General features: G+C 40.9%; 1 protein-coding gene across 5 annotated transcripts in view; it reads right to left on the bottom strand.

Annotated features, from left to right (window-relative positions):
- Positions 1–18509, bottom strand: part of PRDM16 (PR/SET domain 16) — a gene marked incomplete at its 5' end in the record, with an annotated part of 79117 nt that overhangs the window by 24442 nt on the left and 36166 nt on the right. For all 5 annotated transcript variants that reach the window (XM_073603586.1, XM_073603587.1, XM_073603588.1 and 2 more), the window contains 4 exon segments: positions 10587–10761; positions 13182–13351; positions 17416–17493; positions 17960–18129. In XM_073603586.1, coding sequence (XP_073459687.1) covers positions 10587–10761; positions 13182–13351; positions 17416–17493; positions 17960–18129 — 593 coding nt within the window.

The following is an 18509-nucleotide window of genomic DNA, read 5'->3' as shown; positions in this document are numbered from 1 at the left end:
GAGCAGTGATTTTGACAAGTGAGTGACTGCTGGGCGTAGGATCCTCTAAGCTTGCACATCATGAAAGGGGCATCATTGCCCTGGGCACTGGATGACCTTGTCCCAACACTGTATCCTCCCATGGGCCAGCAGGCATTGAAAACCAATAACTTTTCCCTTTATTTCTCTGCACTTTGCCCTTATCCTTCCTAGGACTTGTTTTTATGATTGTGAACAAGCTTTCTGAACATACAAAACCTTTGCGGGTCCTGAAGAAGTGGTATATTCGCGAAACGCATCAACCTTATTTGAAGGACACAGATTGCTTGTCTTTGTGATGTACAGTATCTTACGATAGTAATGGTTTCTCTATGGTTTTAAAATGTATTTAATAAAATGTTTTATGTCATATGTTTTGTTATACGTTTTGATGAATCATAAATAAGTGGCACCAAAGCCTCTTTTACCTTCCCTTTACTATACATACCGGGATGATACCCTGAGTCACTTTATCATTGTATGTGTTAATATATACTCCATTCCACACCTACTTTTCCATTAAAACCATAGTCCACTATGGTCAGGCCCCATGCCTGCTTCCTAGAACCCCTTTTCCATAACCCCTTTTTGCCTGAATTTACAACTCACTGTTTTAAAAACCTATCCCAGCGTAGAAACACACACCGATCCATAGCTCAAGACTGGCCTCTCCTGCACATGGACAACCTGGGTGCTGGCCATCGCAGTCCGTCTCCACTCTTCATTGAAAATAGAAAAAAGTCAGCCGCACTCCAATGATCTCTTCTTGCAGTATTTTTAATATTGAGCGCACTGATTGCATACAATAATGTCTCCAATCCCAAACTAGCCTTCCTTGATGCATTTCACGTCTTCTGGCTAGCTCACAAGGTTCCCTGTCCAGGAGTGGTGAAACGCATCAAGCAAGGCTGATTTTGGGTTGGAGACATTATTGTATGCAGTCAATATGCTGATTATTAAAAACACTGCAAGAAGAGCTAACTTTTTTTCTATCCCCCAGAGTAGTTGAGACAACTTTTATATTTAACACTCAAGCTTACATACTTTGTATACTACAGAAAGCATTGTAATAACTCCACTATATTACCAAAAGGATGCTTCCAATAATTCAAATTCATCCCAAAGGTGTTCTTCCAGAAGTGCATTTGTGAGGCCTATCCTCGCAGTCTCCGCTCTAATTCATCCCAAAGGTGTTCTATTGGGTTGAGGTCAAGACTCTGTGTAGACCAGTCAAGTTCCTCCACCCTAAACTCGCTCATCCATGTCTTCATGGACCTTGCTTTGTGCACTGGTGTGCACTCATGTTGAAACAGGAATGGGCCATCCCCAAACTGTTCCCACAAAGTTGGTAGCATGAAATAGTCCAAAATGTCTCGGTATGCTGAGGCCTTAAGAGTTCCCTTCACTGGAACTAAGCGTCCAAGCCCACCCCCTGAAAAACAACCCCACATCATAATTCCCCCTCCACCAAATGATTTGGAGGGGTGGCCCAATTCTTTTGGCAATATAATGTGGATGAGCGAGTATGGGGTGGAGGAACTTGACTGGCCTGCACAACCTTGTGCGAACAGTTTGGGGATGGCCCCTTCCTGTTTCAACATGACTGTGCACCAGTGCACACAGCAAGGTCCATTAAGACATGGGTGAGCGAGTTTGGGGTGGAGGAACTTGACTGGCCTGCACAGTCCTCAACCCGATAGAATACCTTTGGGATGAACTCCTCAACCTGATAGAGTACCTTTGGGATGAATTAGAGTGGAGACTGCGAGCCAGGCCTTCCCATCCATCATCAGTGAATGACCTCACAAATGCGCTTCTGGAAGAATGGTCCAACATTCCATAAACCTTGTGGACAGCCTTCCCAGAAGAGTTGAAACTGTTATAGCTGCAAAGGATGGGCCAACTCAATATTGAACCCTACGGACTAAGACTGGGATGCCATTAAAGTTCATGTGTGTGCAAAGGCGGGTGCCCCAATACTTTTGGTAATATAGTGTAGTTCAATGGTAGATAACCTGGGGCCCTCCAGCTTTTGCAGAACTACAAGTTCCATCATGCCTCTGGGAGTAATTATAACTGCCAGCCTTGCAATGCCTCATGGGGAAATGTAGTTCCACAACAGCTAGAGGGCCCCAGGTTGCCTACCCCTGGTGTAGTTCATTTGGGCTAGCTTGGCCCAAACAAACTTTTTAAAGTGACAGCAAAGCTGGAGTTAGACTTTACATGGTATTCCCGAGAAATGCATCCATATTGGAAAGCATCTGCTACATTGTATAACACAAAACCCCACTGGCTACATAAACAACAATTTAATATAGCAAAAAATGGCAGTTGGTCGTTGACAAAAACTCTATGTATGGATAAATGATCTCTAATACAACAGTAGGGAAAAAAAAAACAAAAAACAAACCAAAACAAATGCTAATAAGTCCATTTAACCCAACAGCCTGGGAAATCAGCTCTACGGCACAAGTTTAAGAACGGTGATGAAAACCTCCTACACCTTCACATTTCTACATAAACAACTGCCGGCTCGTAGTCCCAGATGGGAGAAGGAGATCCAGAGAGCAGAGCCGCGTCTCCTGAAAGCATGATTGAGTTTTGAAAAAAAGGGAGCCCTTGTCTTATTAGAATGATTAATGCCACGCTCTCCTTTTAATATACCAGCCACTTAATTTCAGCCTAATGATGGTCTAGCTCAGGCCCCGCTCCACACACAGACATTTCCATCCTTCACACTTACTAAATCTTTCTTATTTAGACATTAATGCTGAAAGTGTGTGTGTTTTTTTTTTTTTTTTACAAGATTTCTTGTTCGGCCAAAAAGAGTTAATTCCCGACACCGGTGCCGAATGCGAAACACAAAGAACAAAGGGCAACAGTTCACAAAGAAAAAGTCAAGGATGCCTATCTTTTCATTGTGAAGTATGAACAATGTGTTATATGATTGGTCATACAATATCTTAGTTATAAGGGACGTATTTATAAAAAAAAAAAAAAAAATGTGCAGAGGTTTTCGTCTTGCAAAACTGCATGTACATTCGTTCTGTGCAAAATGTCATGTTACTAGGCTATTTTCTCTTCAGGTCGCATGTTCTTCATCAGGAAAATAATGCACCGTGGCCACTGGATGGAGCTGACGATCGTAGTAAATATGTTTTAATCATCAGCCCCATCTGGTGGCCATGTTGCGGTATTTTCCAAATTCACACTATCCTTATAAGTGAAAAGCATCCGAACTAGAGAGGAACCAGCCAAGTAACTTTTAATTCGCACAGAACAAAATGTACATGCAGTTTTGCAGGTTATATAGTTTTTTGAACTTTTTAAAAGTACAAACTCAGTGTAAACCCAATATGTTTGGCATTATGCATTTTTGCATACCCCCCAACATTTTGAGATGGGAATGAGGGACACCTACTAGAAACTTATGTAGGCATAGGACAGGCCCCCTGCCACACCCCCTTAAAGGAGAATTAACTTTTTTTTACCACAACTAGTTCTTTATTTTGGCTTTTAAAATTTACAAATGCAGCAATTTAGAATTTAGATGAAAGGTTTAGCACTGGGAAACACTTTTTGAAAGGAAAAAAAGTGCATTTTAAATACAACTATATAGATCAGACCAAAATGAGGGACAAATGAGGGGGAATGAGAGACAGAGGGACATTGCTCCAAATGAGGGACAATTGGGAGCTATGTTCTTGTATTCAGTTTTCTTAAGCAAATCTTTCCTTTTAATCCTTTGGCTCTTCTCCAGTGATCCTGCCTGTAACATCACTTCTTGTTTCAGGCTGACAATTTTAGGGCTCTGCCTTGCAATAGGCAGTTGCATTGACAACCTGCCGTGTGCCTCTCTTTCAGTTGGTGGTTGGGATGCCTATTGGGTTTATCAGACAGGCAGCACAACAGCCTGCACAAGGTAGGCTGACTACAATGCTGTGAACGGCCAGGCAGGCTTATCGTAGTCAGCTTGCAACAGGAAGTGCTGTTACCGGCAAGACGACCAGAGAGGAACTTTGTAACAGATTCATAAAAAAATCATTTTCTTAAGAACAAATTGTATAGGCAAGATGTCAAATAGATGAAATAAAAAGGGTTTAATTATACTTTAATTTCTAATGCTGATATCTGCTGGGACACAAAGAAGGCAAAATGAGAATACTAAATGCCATGGTAACCCCTAATTTTGCATATTTATTGTATCTCTGATAGAAGGTTTGCATGATCTGCACAGTTCATGTATATTCACAAAAAGGGATGGTACAAATCTGGAAGAAAGCTGCCCACTCCCACCCTCCCACCCAACTGTGGCCACACAAATGGACAAGATGCCTCTAAGAAAGAAAGGAAGAAATAAAAAGATGAAGGAAAGAACGAAGGATCTAGAAGATAGAAGATCTAGAATATAAAGAAAAGAACAGAAAAGAAATCGATATTAAAAAGAAGGAAAGAATAAAGGAAGGAAGGAAGGAAGGAAGGAAGGAAGAAAGAAAGAAAGAAAGAAAGAAAGAAAGAAAGAAAGAAAGAAAGAAAGAAAGAAAGAAAGAAAGAAAGAAAGAAAGAAAGAAAGAAAGAAAGAAAGAAAGAAAGAAAGAAAGAAAGAAAGAAAGAAGAGACGAGACGAGACGAGAGGAGAGGAGAGGAGAGGAGAGGAGAGGAGAGGAGAGGAGAGGAGAGAAGAGAAGAGAAGAAAGATCCGGATAGAAGAAAGAACGAGATGAAGGAAAAGAAAGAAAGAAGGATAAGAAAGAAAGAAAGAAAGAAAGAAAGAAAGAAAGAAAGAAAGAAAAGAAAGAAAGAAAGAAAGAAAGAAAGAAAGAAAGAAAGAAAGAAAGAAAGAAAGAAAGAAAGAAGGAAAGAAAGAAAGAAAGAAAGAAAGAATAGCTGAAAATAAAAGAAAAGGAAAAGAACAAACAACTATTAAAAAGAAGGAAAGAATGAAGAAAGGAAGATACATATGAACAGAAAGAAAGAAAGAAAGAAAGAACAAATTAAAGAAAGAAAAGAGATGAAGGAAAGGAAGAAGGATCTCGATGATAGATGAAAATAAAATAAAATAAAATAAAAGAACAGAAAAGAAAAGAAATTGATAATAATTAGAAGGAAAGAATGAAGGAAGGAAGATAAATATGAACAGAAAGAAAGAAAGACAGAAAGAGAAGAGAATAGAAGAAAGATCCCAACAGAGGAAAGAATGATATGAAGGAAAGGAAAGAAAGAAGGATAAGAAAGAAAGAAGGATAAGAAAGAAAGAAAGAAAGAAAGAAAGAAAGAAAGAAAGAAAGAAAGAAAGAAAGAAAGAAAGAAAGAAAGAAAGAAAGAAAGAAAGAAAGAAAGAAAGAAAGAAGAATCTAGAAGATAGATGAAAAGAAAAGAACAGAAAAAAAAATAAATCAATATTAAAAAGAAGGAAAGAATGAAGGAAGGAAGATAAATATGAAAAGAAAGAAAGAAAGAAAGCAAGAAAGAAAGAAAGAAAGAAGAATCTAGAAGATAGATGAAAGGAAAAGATAAAGAACAGAAAAAAACTATTAAAAAGAAGGTAAGAATGAAGAAAGGAAGATAAATATGAACAGAAAGAAAGAAAGAAAGAAAGAAAGAAAGAAAGAAAGAAAGAAAGAAAGAAAGAAAGAAAGAAAGAAAGAAAGAAAGAAAGAAAGAAAGAAAGAAAGAAAGAAAAGAGATGAAGGACAGGAAGAAGGATCTCGAAGATAGATAGATAGATAGATAGATAGATAGATAGATAGATAGATAGATAGATAGATAGATAGATAGATAGATAGATAGATAGATAGAGAGATAGGAAAGAAAGAAAGAAAGAAAGAAAGAAAGAAAGAAAGAAAGAAAGAAAGAAAGAAAGAAAGAAAGAAAGAAAGAAAGAAAGAAAGAAAGAAAGAAAGAAAGAAAGAAAGAAAGAAAGAAAGAATGAAAGGAGAGGAGAGGGGAAGGGAAGAGAAGAGAAAAGATGAAGGAAAGGAAAGAAAGAAGGATCTAGACTAGATGATAGATGAATAGATCCATATAGAAGAAAGGAAGGAAGGAGGGGAATAAAATAATGAAAAAAGGAAAGAAAGGAGGGTAGAGGAGAAGGGGAAGTGGGAAGAGAAGAGAAAAGAAGAGAAAGAGATGAAGGAAAGGAAAGAAAGAATGATCTAGATAATAGATAGATAGATAGATAGATAGATAGATAGATAGATAGATAGATAGATAGATAGATGGATGAACAGGTCCATATAGAAGAAAGGAAGGAAGGAAAGAAAGAGACAAATTAAATAAGGATCTCGAATATAGATAGATAGAAATGAAAAGAATAAACAAATATTAAAAAGAAGGAAGGAAGGAAGGAAGGAAGGAAGGAAAGAAGGAAGGAAGGAAGGAAGGAAGGAAGGAAGGAAGGAAGGAAGGAAGGAAGGAAGGAAGATAAATATGAAGAAACAAAGAAAGAAAGATGTATAGATAGATAAGGAGCAATGAGGAAAATGGTTGTACATGGAACTGTTTTAAATTCCATGAAGTCACCATACGTAGTACCTGTAGGGGGCGCAGTACAGGGTGGAATGGTGTGACATTTGTGGAATGGGCCCCCTGGGGGAGGAATGGCATATTGCACTCATTTACATATATAGGTATCTGCAATCTGGCTAATAGAAGCACTTTGTCCCTGCCGCTGTGTTATTGATCGGCGGAGGAATCGGAGGCTCTATGACACAATCTGAGTAATGACTTGGAAGGTGGAATTTGAGGTGTACTTCATTAGCAGCTCTCTATAGAGAGGATACCATTGGAGGGGCTTATTTATTAACAGGAGAGCTGATACCATTCTAGCTGTGCTGCTTTTTTTTTTTTCTTGACTTCCTCTATTGACAAAAGACCCAGCAAGATCTGCTAAGAGTGACACCACTAATGGGGACAAAAGGGGATGGGGGGAAGGGGGGGGCAGCATCACATGATCTCAAATATGACATCATGGTGGACATTCAAGGCAGTGTTATCACCAAATGTTGTCTTTTTTTTTTTTTTTTTACAAGCCCGAGGCTAGATTTGTGTTTTCTAGAGCTTAATAGTATGTTGGAAAGTAAGTTTTCATGTGAACTAAGGTAGATGTAAACCCTAAATTTAAAATAAAACACTTGTTTTCACTTTTAGTTCTTTGTGCTGCTGATCTCCTGAAGCCTCTTTGCAGCCACCTCCTGTCCACATGGACTCTAGCAACAGCTGCATGTCCTTTCTCAGGGCAGGTTTCCTGATGGTGACCGATCCATGCCTGTGTAATGTAAATAATGTACAATATTGTTTTTAGATACATTTTTATGTCTTTCTATGTGTTATGTTTGCAACCAGCAAAATGTATGGCAGTGGAATCTGTTGCCGCCATCTGTATCATAGAGACGATTAATGCAATAAATTCACCTGTTCGAGGCAACCGTAGATCAAACACAAGATTAACGTGGCCTTTCAAACCCGGCTCGCCATTAGTGGCTGCTGAAAAGCATCTGCCACTGATTAGCTGTGCCTGGTTCTGCTGGGATTTCCCTGCACCGCTTTTATTACTGCTGGGCATTGTTACTTTATGGTTTATGTGCGCAAAACGCATGGGCTCCTTCCGTAATTCATATACAGGACTGGAAGATGGAATTTAGCTTTTTGAGTGTTTGTTCCCCAACTACTTTGGCATATTTTACTTTGCTAACTTCATTAACCAGATACACTATATTACCAAAAGTATTGAGACGCCTGCCTTTACACACACATGGACTTTAATGGCATCCCAGCCTTAGTCCGTAGGGTTCAATATTGAGTTAGTGTTGGGCTCAGCCCTTCCTTCTCTGAGCTGGCTGCTCAGTTGTCGGCTAATTGCCAGCTCCTATCTCTCCACAGTGACTCAGCTGTTGATGATATCCTGCTCGTCAGTCCTGCCTACTTAAGCCGTCCAGTCCATAGGTTCTATGCCTTCACCTTGGTCAACATCAGAGAAACTATCTCCTGCGATCCTGTTCAAGGCTTGCTTTGCTGACATCCCTTCTGGCTCCAGATCCTGCTTGCTGTTCCATTACATTGATCCCTGACTTCTGGCTTGGCTGACTATCCGTTCCGGTCACTGAACTTTGGCTATGGTTTGATTATGTTTGTTCTTTTTACTTTTATTATTAAACAAGTGTGATTTAACTGTACTTCTGTCTCGGTCTTATTTCATGGTTTCTGACAGTTGGCCCACCCTTTGCAGCTATAACAGCTTCAACTCTTCTGGGAAGGCCGTCCACAAGGTTTAGGAGTGTGTCTATGGGATTGTTTGACCATTCTTCCAGAAGCGCATTTGTGAGGTCAGGCACTGATGTTGGACAAGAAGGCCTGGCTCGCAGTCTCCGCTCTAATTCATCCCAAAGGTGTTCTATCAGGTTGAGGTCAGGATTCTGTGCAGGCTGGTCAAGTTCCTCCACCCCAAACTCGCTCATCCATGTCTTTGTGGACCTTGCTTTGTGCACTGGTGAACTTGACTGGACTGGCCCCACGAGCCGCTGAGAGGCTGAGCTGGCCGCTCCCGTCCCCTTTACAGCCCAGGGCTCCGGTGAGTGTTGGGGGCAGAGCAGAGAGCCGGTGACTGAAGTCACCAGCTCTCTACTCAGAGAGCTCTGAGAACCGAGCGATCGGTGGTGTTCGATCGCTTGGTTCTCAGTGTTAGAACCGGCGGTGGACAGATGCTGCATCCATCTAGGTAAGTATGATTAATGACTCCCGTACTTCTCTTTTAAAGCGGAGGTCCGCCCACCCCACAAAAAAAAAAATAAAAGTCAGCAGCTAAAAATACTGCAGCTGCTGACTACTAATATATGGACACTTACCTGTCCAGGGTGCCCACAATGTCGGCACCGCAGCCAGGGCCGTTTTTAAGGCAGGGCAAAAGGGGCAGCTGCCCTGGGCCCTGTCATTGTTGTGGGGCCCAAAGCAGCTGCCTCATACTTGCCAAGTATCCTGGTTTAAATTACCTCGTCCCTTGAGGTTTTAGTCCTGTGCTGTGTCCCAATATCTCAGTGTGAAGTGCTGCTAATAATGCTGCCCAGCTCTCCCCTATTGTTGTGTAAAGATGACTCACATGCAGACCCTGTGTTTACATGTAAATTACCGGCATTCATATGTAAATAGTGGCGGCCAGCGGCATTGATATGTATATCATGCCCCCCTGAGGTCATATCCACAGTAATCTTTAGCAATCAATCAACAAGCAGAAATCATGTGCTGTAACCTCTAGCAACTAATCAGTGAGCCATAATGTGTGCTGTAACCTCTAGCAACCAGTCTGTGAGCGGTAATGATATACTGTAACCTCTGGCAATCAATCGCAATGGCTGTCTGATCTTATTCAGTAAACTGATTTTGAGTCTAGCTGCTATTTATTGTATGTCTCAGAACAGGTGGAGAGTAAAACTGCATGGGGGGCCTCAAGAAAAGTTTTGCCCAGGGTCCAATCAATATTAAAGACGGCCCTGACCGCAGCCGATCTTCAGATCAGCTGTCGGGTGCAGCCGTTGCCGATTAAGGGAACCCCGCAGTGCAGCCTTTTTGGCTTCACAGCCGGGTCCCCTACTGCGCATGCGCACTGCGCATTCCAATTAGTCCGGTGGCGAAGAAAGGAGGAAGGGGGGACAGACTTCTGACAGGTGCCAAATGTGGCGAAGGAGACGAATATGCGGAAGTTGCACTTTTTGGGTGGAACTCCGCTTTAAGGCCTGATAAACTACAATAGATTACATTTTTGTTTTTGGGTTTAGATATACTTTGCAGTTTTTTTTTTTTTTGGCTAGCATCTTTTAACATGAAAATGTTAGCGCTTAATGTGTTATTACTGGCTCTGTTACCAGTCCTAAAATAAAGCTATGGCCTTGCTCTATCCACTAGGACCCATCTCGTGTCATTTCTTGGCACGGCCCCTCTGAACGTGAGTAATGTTATGACTTATCCTATTGCATTTTTTTTTTTTTTTTATGTGCATATTTTTTGGTGTTATTTTTGCCCTATGGGTCCTCGGCAGTCCGTTCGCAGGGGGGCGGGGGTCCATGCCAATAGATTAAAGTTATCCGAAAGGTGGGAAACGCCTTTTAATTGAGAACATCAGAACATTAATAACACGACTCTCCTCTCTATAAGCGAAAGTCCCAATATTTGATTTATGGTTTGCACCTGGTGGTCCGTCTACCCAGCTCCAGCCCAAGAAACGTCGGCAAAGAACTGGCAACCTACCGCGACACAGCTGGCTCGGAGCAGCGGGGGGCCCGCTTTCATTGAACTTATCATCGGCGCACATCATATTTCCTATTAGAGAACACATTGCCTGATTTAGCACAATCATCCCCCATCCCGAACGAGATACAGTGACATAATACAATTTTCTCATAGCGTCTCATTATTTATTCACGGTTTCGCCGTGCCAAAATATCTGCGGATCACTGAGGAAATGAGGTTAATGCCGCGCACCAAGGCGGTATCTCGTAACAGATGTGACTTTTTACAAGAAGAAGAAATAATAAAAAAAAAACTTTTATATGTTAACTTTTTTTTTTTTTTTTTACCTTTTTTCTGCTAGACTCGAAGCTTGGTTTAAATCGCTATTTGCAATAAAGTTTCGAATTTCCGAGAAATAGGAATCTTCTTTCTCGTCTAGAAGTGCATGGTTTTCGGATTCGGAATTGGGGGAGGAGGCGCTGTTTCCGTGGTGGTTTCCCATAACTCCCGAGTGCTGACTCACTAGACGGGAATAAAATTTAGGAAAAGTTTAGAAAAGTCACAAGTCATTAAGCCTCACATCCCGTCCACTATACACTCATCTTTTTTTTTTTTTTTTTAAACATTCATTACATATATGCTCAGCTGGAAAAAAAAAACATGAAAAAAACATTTCCTCTAGCAGAAGGGTTCCAGACCCCCAATGGGTTGCCCAATAGGTCTCACCAGACTGTCAAAGTCATCATCATCAACATTCCTATTAGGTACAATTATGCAAGTAAATAAAGAACTAAGCACAAAAAAAAATCTGAAAGAAAGCCATAAGTATTTAATATTTTTTTTAAAAATAATATATAAAATGAAAAATTAAAAAAAAAAAAAATCTAGCCACAGCTTGGGGGATCTCTTGATGTTTTTGTGAAGCCAAAATATGGAATCTAGGTCTCCACTTACTCGCAGGTCATCGAACACGTCAAGCCGATTTCCCCACTTTGATTTCAGGTTCAAAAATACAGAAATTCTGTTTCATTATTAAACAATTCTACAGAGATCCCTGCCCATAGCTCTATGTTTTTTTTAATTCCCATAACCCAAGCAGCATAATTACCAATGGATAAGAGCCCCTGCGCTAAGCCAAGGACATATTTAGGAACTATATGACTTTATTCCAGCAGGACCATTATATTGCCTTATTGGAATCAAGTACTGGTATTATTTTGGACTCTACTTGGAGAGGAACTTATGAGTGGTCTAGATATTAATTCATTATTTTCTTTAATAGAAAAGGTTCACTCATGGGGTTTTTTAGCAGCCAAAAAAAAAAATATTCAATAATCATTAATTAAAATTCTTTATTGTATCAAAAATCAATTTGGACAATTACATAAGAGTTGTAAAAAATTGTGCTCTGGCATTCACATGAAAATAGCAAAACCATCGATCAAGATGGAATTACAGCTCACACTATGTGTTTTTCTATTCATTATTTTATTTATTTATTTGAATACTTGCAGTTTATTTTTATTTTTTTTAACTTTTTTTTTTTTAAATTATTGCTGTGTTTGCTGTTCTACTCATCAGTTCCTCCCAAGGGGTGTGGTTAATATCTACTCTGGGACACCAGAGTATTTCAACTAAACACCACTGTAAAGGGGCATTCTTCCAACTAGATACAAATAAAAGGCGCATTTTCTCCACTGACCACCAATTTAAGGGGGCATTCTTACAACTAGCCACCAATGAAAGAGACATTTTCTCCACTGATGACCAGTGTAAGGGGGCATTCCTCCAACTAGCCACCAATGAAAGAGACATTATTGTCCAATGATGACCAGTGTAAGGGGGCATTCTTACAACTAGCCACCAATGAAAGAGACATTTTTTCCACTGATGACCAGTGTAAGGGGGCATTCTTCCAACTAGCCACTAATGAAAAAGACATTTTTTCCACCGATGACCAGTGTAAGGGGGCATTCTTACAACTAGCCACCAATGAAAGAGACATTTTTGTCCAATGATGACCAGTGTAAGGGGGCATTCTTACAACTAGCCACCAATGAAAGAGACATTTTCTCCACTGATGACCAGTGTAAGGGGGCATTCTTACAACTAGCCACCAATGAAAGAGACATTTTTGTCCACTGATGACCAGTGTAAGGGGGCATTCTTACAACTAGCCACCAATGAAAGACACATTTTTGTCCACTGATGACCAGTGTAAGGGGGCATTCTACCAACTAGCCACCAATGAAAGAGACATTTTTTTTTCCACTGATGACCAGTGTAAGGGGGCATTCTTCCAACTAGCCACCAATGAAAGAGACATTTTTTTCCCACTGATGACCAGTGTAAGGGGGCATTCTACCAACTAGCCACCAATGAAAGAGACATTTTTTCCACTGATGACGAGCGTAAGGGGGAATTCTTACAACTAGCCACCAATGAAAGAGCCATTTTTTCCACTGATGACCAGTGTAAGGGGGCATTCTTCCAACTAGCCACCAATGAAAGAGACATTTTTGTCCACTGATAACCAATGTAAGGGGGCATTCTTCCAATTAGCCACCAATGAAAGAGACATTTTTTCCACTGATGACCAGTGTAAGGGGGCATTCTTCCAACTAGCCACCAATGAAAGAGGCATTTTTTCCACTGATGACCAGTGTAAGGGGGCATTCTTCCCCTGTGACACAGATGAAAGGGGCATTTTCCCCACTAATTACAAATTCATTCATTTTAGCATGGGTTCCCCTAGACCTGGAAGTCTTTCAAGGGTTCCCTAGTATAAAAGAGTTGAGAAAGGCTGCTATTGACACTGCAACCATCTCCTGATATCACCAAACCTGCAGGTCTTCTAAGAGCTTAACATTCTGCCAATACTGGAATGCCAGCATCTTCAACAAAAGTACATTACATAGAGTTGTCTGATTTTTATCAAATACCTGGAACATTTTCATGTTCGTGTTTCTTAAGGTGTCGATCCAGATTGGTCTGCTGGCCAAAACATCTATTACACAGGTGGCATTTGAACGGTTTCTCTTTGTTGTGTATGTTCCGTACATGCCTTTGCAGATTGGAGGAGATGCTAAAAGACCGGTCACAATATTTACATCTGAAGACATAAAGAAGAAAATGGATTTAGAGAAGATGTCAAAAAAGTAACAGAATGGTTTGCTGCTGTTTTTGAAAGTTCAATAGTTACCTCAAACCATACCTCCAACAACCTGGTTTTAAAAAACAACCTTATTCTTTGACCAGCCTTACTGTGCGCATATAGCTTTTGAGAAAGCAATGTAGCGTAAAGGAGGTGGATAAGGAAAGTATGTCTCTTATGTTAAGATTTTACAGATATTTGGATGGGTGACGTTAAGCCCTACCTCAGTTAAGCCCGGCTTCTGGTACTACAAGATTCCACCTCCTACAGCACTAAAAGTGGTAGAACTAACAGGGTTGCAAAGGTTGCATTTGCAATTGGGCCCTGCTGTTCTGCCATTGTGGGGGGGGGGGGGGGGCAAAACGGCAGGAAGGGGGCCTACTGCAGAACATGTCAAAGTATCCCATTGTGGGATCATAAGGCTTGGTTCACACTGCTGCAATCCCAAAGTTGTATGACTTGCCTGTGACTTGCTTGCGATTTTCTTGTGACTTTTGCACCTTTTGCCTCTTCTGCACCAAACTTGATTTGCAATGATTGAGTCACATAATAAGATGCAGCAGAGTAAAGGACCCTAAAGGTCAGTGGGAAGTGCCCTGAGCCAGAAGGGGAGGGCCCTGGGATCACAGGAAAGGGCCCCAGTACCATTGGAAAGGACCCCCCCCCCAAGACCGATGGAAAGGACCTGGTGGTCAGAGGGCCCCTTCATGGTTTCTTGCACCAGGGACTTGAAGGTTCTAGTTCCACCTCTGCCTCAAATGTTATTTACAGCAGCTTAGATTGTAGAAGAACTTGGTAATCTTCAAAAAAGTTAAAAAGAACCGAGACTATCACATTTTAGATTGCTAGCTCAGCCATGGTATCTGCCAAAAAGCATGGAAGTATGCAGGATAAGCACCTAAAGTTAACCTGTATTATGCAATACTGGAGCAGTATCATTTTTCAGAAAAGCTCCACCAAAAAGCTGTCCATGACCTCCATCCCCAAAAGCTTTGCCTAGGCTGAGATAATGGGGGTTATTTACTAAAACTGCACGTTAAAAGAAACTTCTGAGCTTGGAAGAAATCCTTTCCTCCTTGTGTTTTTAGAATGATCTACAGAAGAGATGGCCGCAGTTAAACAGGTACAACTTATGTAGGTGGATTTGTGTATCACGTAATTCTGGTCACATCACTGGGTACATATGAGGGTTTACAACCACTTTAAGCATGCCATTTTTTATGCCTTTTTTGGGAGGGGGGGGGGCATTAATATGGGCCTTCTTTTTTTAATACACATTTGGATCAGTACCCACCCCCTCCTCCCATTCTGCACTACACCATGTAACCAGGAAGGCTGACCCTGGCCCCCGCAGAGAGGTCAGCTCAACATCTGCGCCCTTGCGTTCCCGAAGCGACGAAAAAGATGGCATATATTTGTCATAAAATAAAGTAAAAATAATCTCCAGACTGGAACATAAATAGAATGAAAAGCAGAAGAACAACAACGTGGAACGTTTTTTGGCAGGTAACACAGCCAAAAATATGATATTTTCTTTAAAGAAGGGAGGGGGGAAGGGGGTGGCTGGGGTCCTCTGTACCCCACACAAAGATCACACTTGCTCCGCCACATAAGCTATGGGGATAATGATTAATTCCCGTCAGTTTGCTCAAATCATTCACTCTGCTCGGAGCCGCGCCACGTTTTGTTTGCATTAACGGTGAGAAACACATACTGGGTTTTATGAAACCGACAGGCCGGCTTTTGCCGCACGGCTTAAAATCATGTTGCGGACAAATTAATGCTGCCTGGCCTTGATATTTTATTTTTGCTACCTAAAATCAGGACAGCTCGAGGTGTAGAGGTGTCACCTAATAAGTCTAAAGCCTTTGAACTGTTCCAAGTTATTAAAGCTGAACTCCGGGATAAGTAAACATTGTCTAAATCCATTTTTGGCCATGTTGCCTTCAAAAAATGTTCCAATTGTAGTTTCAGTTTCATGAACAGTCTACAGACCAGTAACTGGTGGGGCAATTCGATTTTGCTGGCTAGCAGCTGTCCTTGTCCTCAAAAATTCAGAAGTACTGGACCTCTAAACCAGAAATCCAGAAACCAACCAGATCTTTCATTTTCTAACCCCCCCCCCATTAAAAAAAGGACAGCTGTTATCTAGATTAGGGATCTCCAAGCTATGGCCCTCCAGCTGTTGCAGAACTACATGTCCCATGAGGCATTGTAAAACTCTGACATTCACAGACATGATGGGAATTGTAGTTCCTGAACATCTGGAGGGCCATAGTTTGGAGACCCCTGGTCTAGATGGTCGATCTGGGCAAAACAATTCCTCCACCAAAAGTACATTCTTCCACCAAAATCACAATATTTTGCCTGTAACTGGTAGGACAATGTGATTTTACTGTCTAGCAGCAGCTGTCCGTGATCTCAAAAATTCAGAAAGACTGGACCTCTAAACAGAAATCCAGAAACCAACCAGATCCTTCATTTTCTAACCCTCGGATAGAAAAAAAACATAGCAATTCCTCCACCAAGAGTACATTCTTCCACTAAAATCACAATATCTTGCCAGCAACTAGTATGACAACGCGGTTTAGCTGGATAGCAGCTGTCCATGTTCTCAAAAATTCAGGAAGACTGGACCTCCGAACAACAGAAATACAGAAACCAACCAGATCTTTCATTTTCTAACCCCCAATTAGAAAAAGGGAAAACTTATCTTGATGGTCGATCTGAGCAAATCAATTCCTCCCCCAAAAGTACATTCTTCCGCCAAAATCAAAATATTTTGCCTGTAACTGGTAGAACAATGTGATTTTTCTGTCTAGCAGCTGTCTGTGATCTTAAAAATTCAGAAAGACTGGACCTCTAAACAGAAATCCAGAAACCAACCAGATCTTTCATTTTCTAACCCTCAGATAGAAAAAAAAACATAGCAATTCCTCCACCAAGAGTACATTTTTCCACTAAAATCACAATATCTTGCCAGCAACTAGTATAACAACGCGGTTTAGCTGGCTAACAGCTGTCCATGTTCTCAAAAATTCAGGAAGACTGGACCTCCGAACAACAGAAATACGGAAACCAACCAGATCTTTCATTTTCTAACCCCCAATTAGAAAAAGGGAAAACTTATCTTGATGGTTGATCTGGGCAAAGCAATTCCTCCACCAAAAGTACATTCTTCCACCAAAATCACAATATCCTGCCAGTAACTGGTAGGACAATTTGATTTTGTTGGCTAGCAGCTGTCCATCTTCTCAAAATTCAGGGCAACTGAACCTCTAAATAACAGAAATCCAGAAACCAACCAGATCTTTCATTTTCTAACCCCCCAGTTAGAAAAAGGATATTAATTCCTCCACCAAGAGTAAATTCTTCCACCAAAATCACAATATCTTACCTGTAACTGACAGGGCAATGTGATTTTGCTAGCTATCAACTGTCCATATTCTCAAAAATTCAGGAAGACTAGACTTTTAAAGAAAATCCAGAAATCCAGAAACCAACCAGAAGTTTTCTTTGATTTTCCAACCTCCATTGGAAAAAATGATATATGTCATCTGGATGGTTGATCTGGGCAAATCAATTCCTCCACCAAAAGTACACTCTTCCACCAAAATCACAATATCTTGCCAATAACTGGTAGACCAATGTGATTTTGCTGGCTAGCAACTGTCCATGTTCTCAAAAATTCAGAGAGTCTGGACCTCTTAACAACAGAAATCCAGAAACCAACCAGATCTTTCATTTGCCAACCCCCCATTGGAAAAAGAACAGCTGTTATTTGTATAGTCGATCTGGTCAAAGCAATTTACTTTACCAAAGGTACAAGTGCCTAATCGTAACCAAGACACACCCGCAGGTAAATTGTTGGACTTTAAAAACATAAGGAGTCTCAGAAGACACGTTTATACATTAAGAGGGCACCATCAATAACACAACAGGTTAGGAGTACTTTCAATTAAACATTTCGAAACAGGGGCTACACGAATTTGAAAAGCATTGCTCTTCTTGGTTCTCCCTACCTGTAGGGTTGTTCCCCTGTGTGGGTCCTGAGATGTCTTGTCAGATTCGCTGATCGTGGAAAGATTTTACCGCAGTACCTAAAGACAATCGCAAATCAGAGTTAAAGAAGAACGTGAGTAGAAGCAGTTATAATGATCATTGCCCATTTTTTTCTAGGTAGCAGATCCCCAGTTCTGCCATTGTAATTTTTTTACTCCATAACCCCTTTAACCTGAAGAGTGTGACACCATGTTCTAAACATGATACTATATCTTTATGTGGCCACCTCCCAGACTCCTGACACATGTCTGAACTACAGTCTCGTGTGGGTCTATTTTTCACACGCCAACTCAACCCAAACCCAAGTTCCTTCCATTCAAACCTGCATCCCCAATTCCTTATCAGATACCTGCACTGGAAATATATTTGGAGACTTGCAAAATACCTTTACCCTGGTATCGGATTTCTAGATCCACAGAAAGAACACTATACTTCTCCTTTACGGGATAAGTCAATAATGGTCGTTGGCTCAGGCCAGAGGCCACCCAACAGTTTTGAATTTACCTGCAGGTATAACGTTCTTTTCCTTTCCGTAAGATCGAATCTGACAGCGTTGGGGGCGGGGAGCGAAAGTTGAAAGGATGGTGCGGGAGGGGCTGTAAGGAGCTTCCGGTGTCGGCCTTCATGTTGGCAAAACTTTCCAGCTTTTCCGTCATGGTCTCGATGGCCGACATCTAGATGAAGTCAAGCAAATCCATAAGTGAATGAAGCCCTGAAGCCTCCATTTGTCTACTGGAGACAGCTGTGTTATGTATTGCAAGATGGTTATTACTTCAGGTATTTATAGAGCCCTCGCTACATCAACTAACCAACTGCTAGGTTAGGAACTAGCTTTATCGCTACACTATTTTTGGACAAATTATGTAAATGTAAATCATGTATGAAGCACATTGAAATGATCAAACTACAAAAATTTTCAATGGATCTTGAAACATTAAAGGCAAACATTCCCAGAAAATTGGGAGGACTCTTCTCTGTGATTAAAAAAAAAAAAATGGTGGCGGGACATCCTACCGCAGTTGCTTACGTACTGTTCCAAGCTAGGACATAGGGG

The sequence above is a fragment of the Aquarana catesbeiana genome, linkage group LG10, assembly GCF_042186555.1.
Source record: "Aquarana catesbeiana isolate 2022-GZ linkage group LG10, ASM4218655v1, whole genome shotgun sequence".
Taxonomy (NCBI): domain Eukaryota; kingdom Metazoa; phylum Chordata; class Amphibia; order Anura; family Ranidae; genus Aquarana; species Aquarana catesbeiana.
The sequence above is the reverse complement of the archived record's forward strand: the minus strand, read 5'-3'. Positions and strand labels throughout refer to the sequence as shown.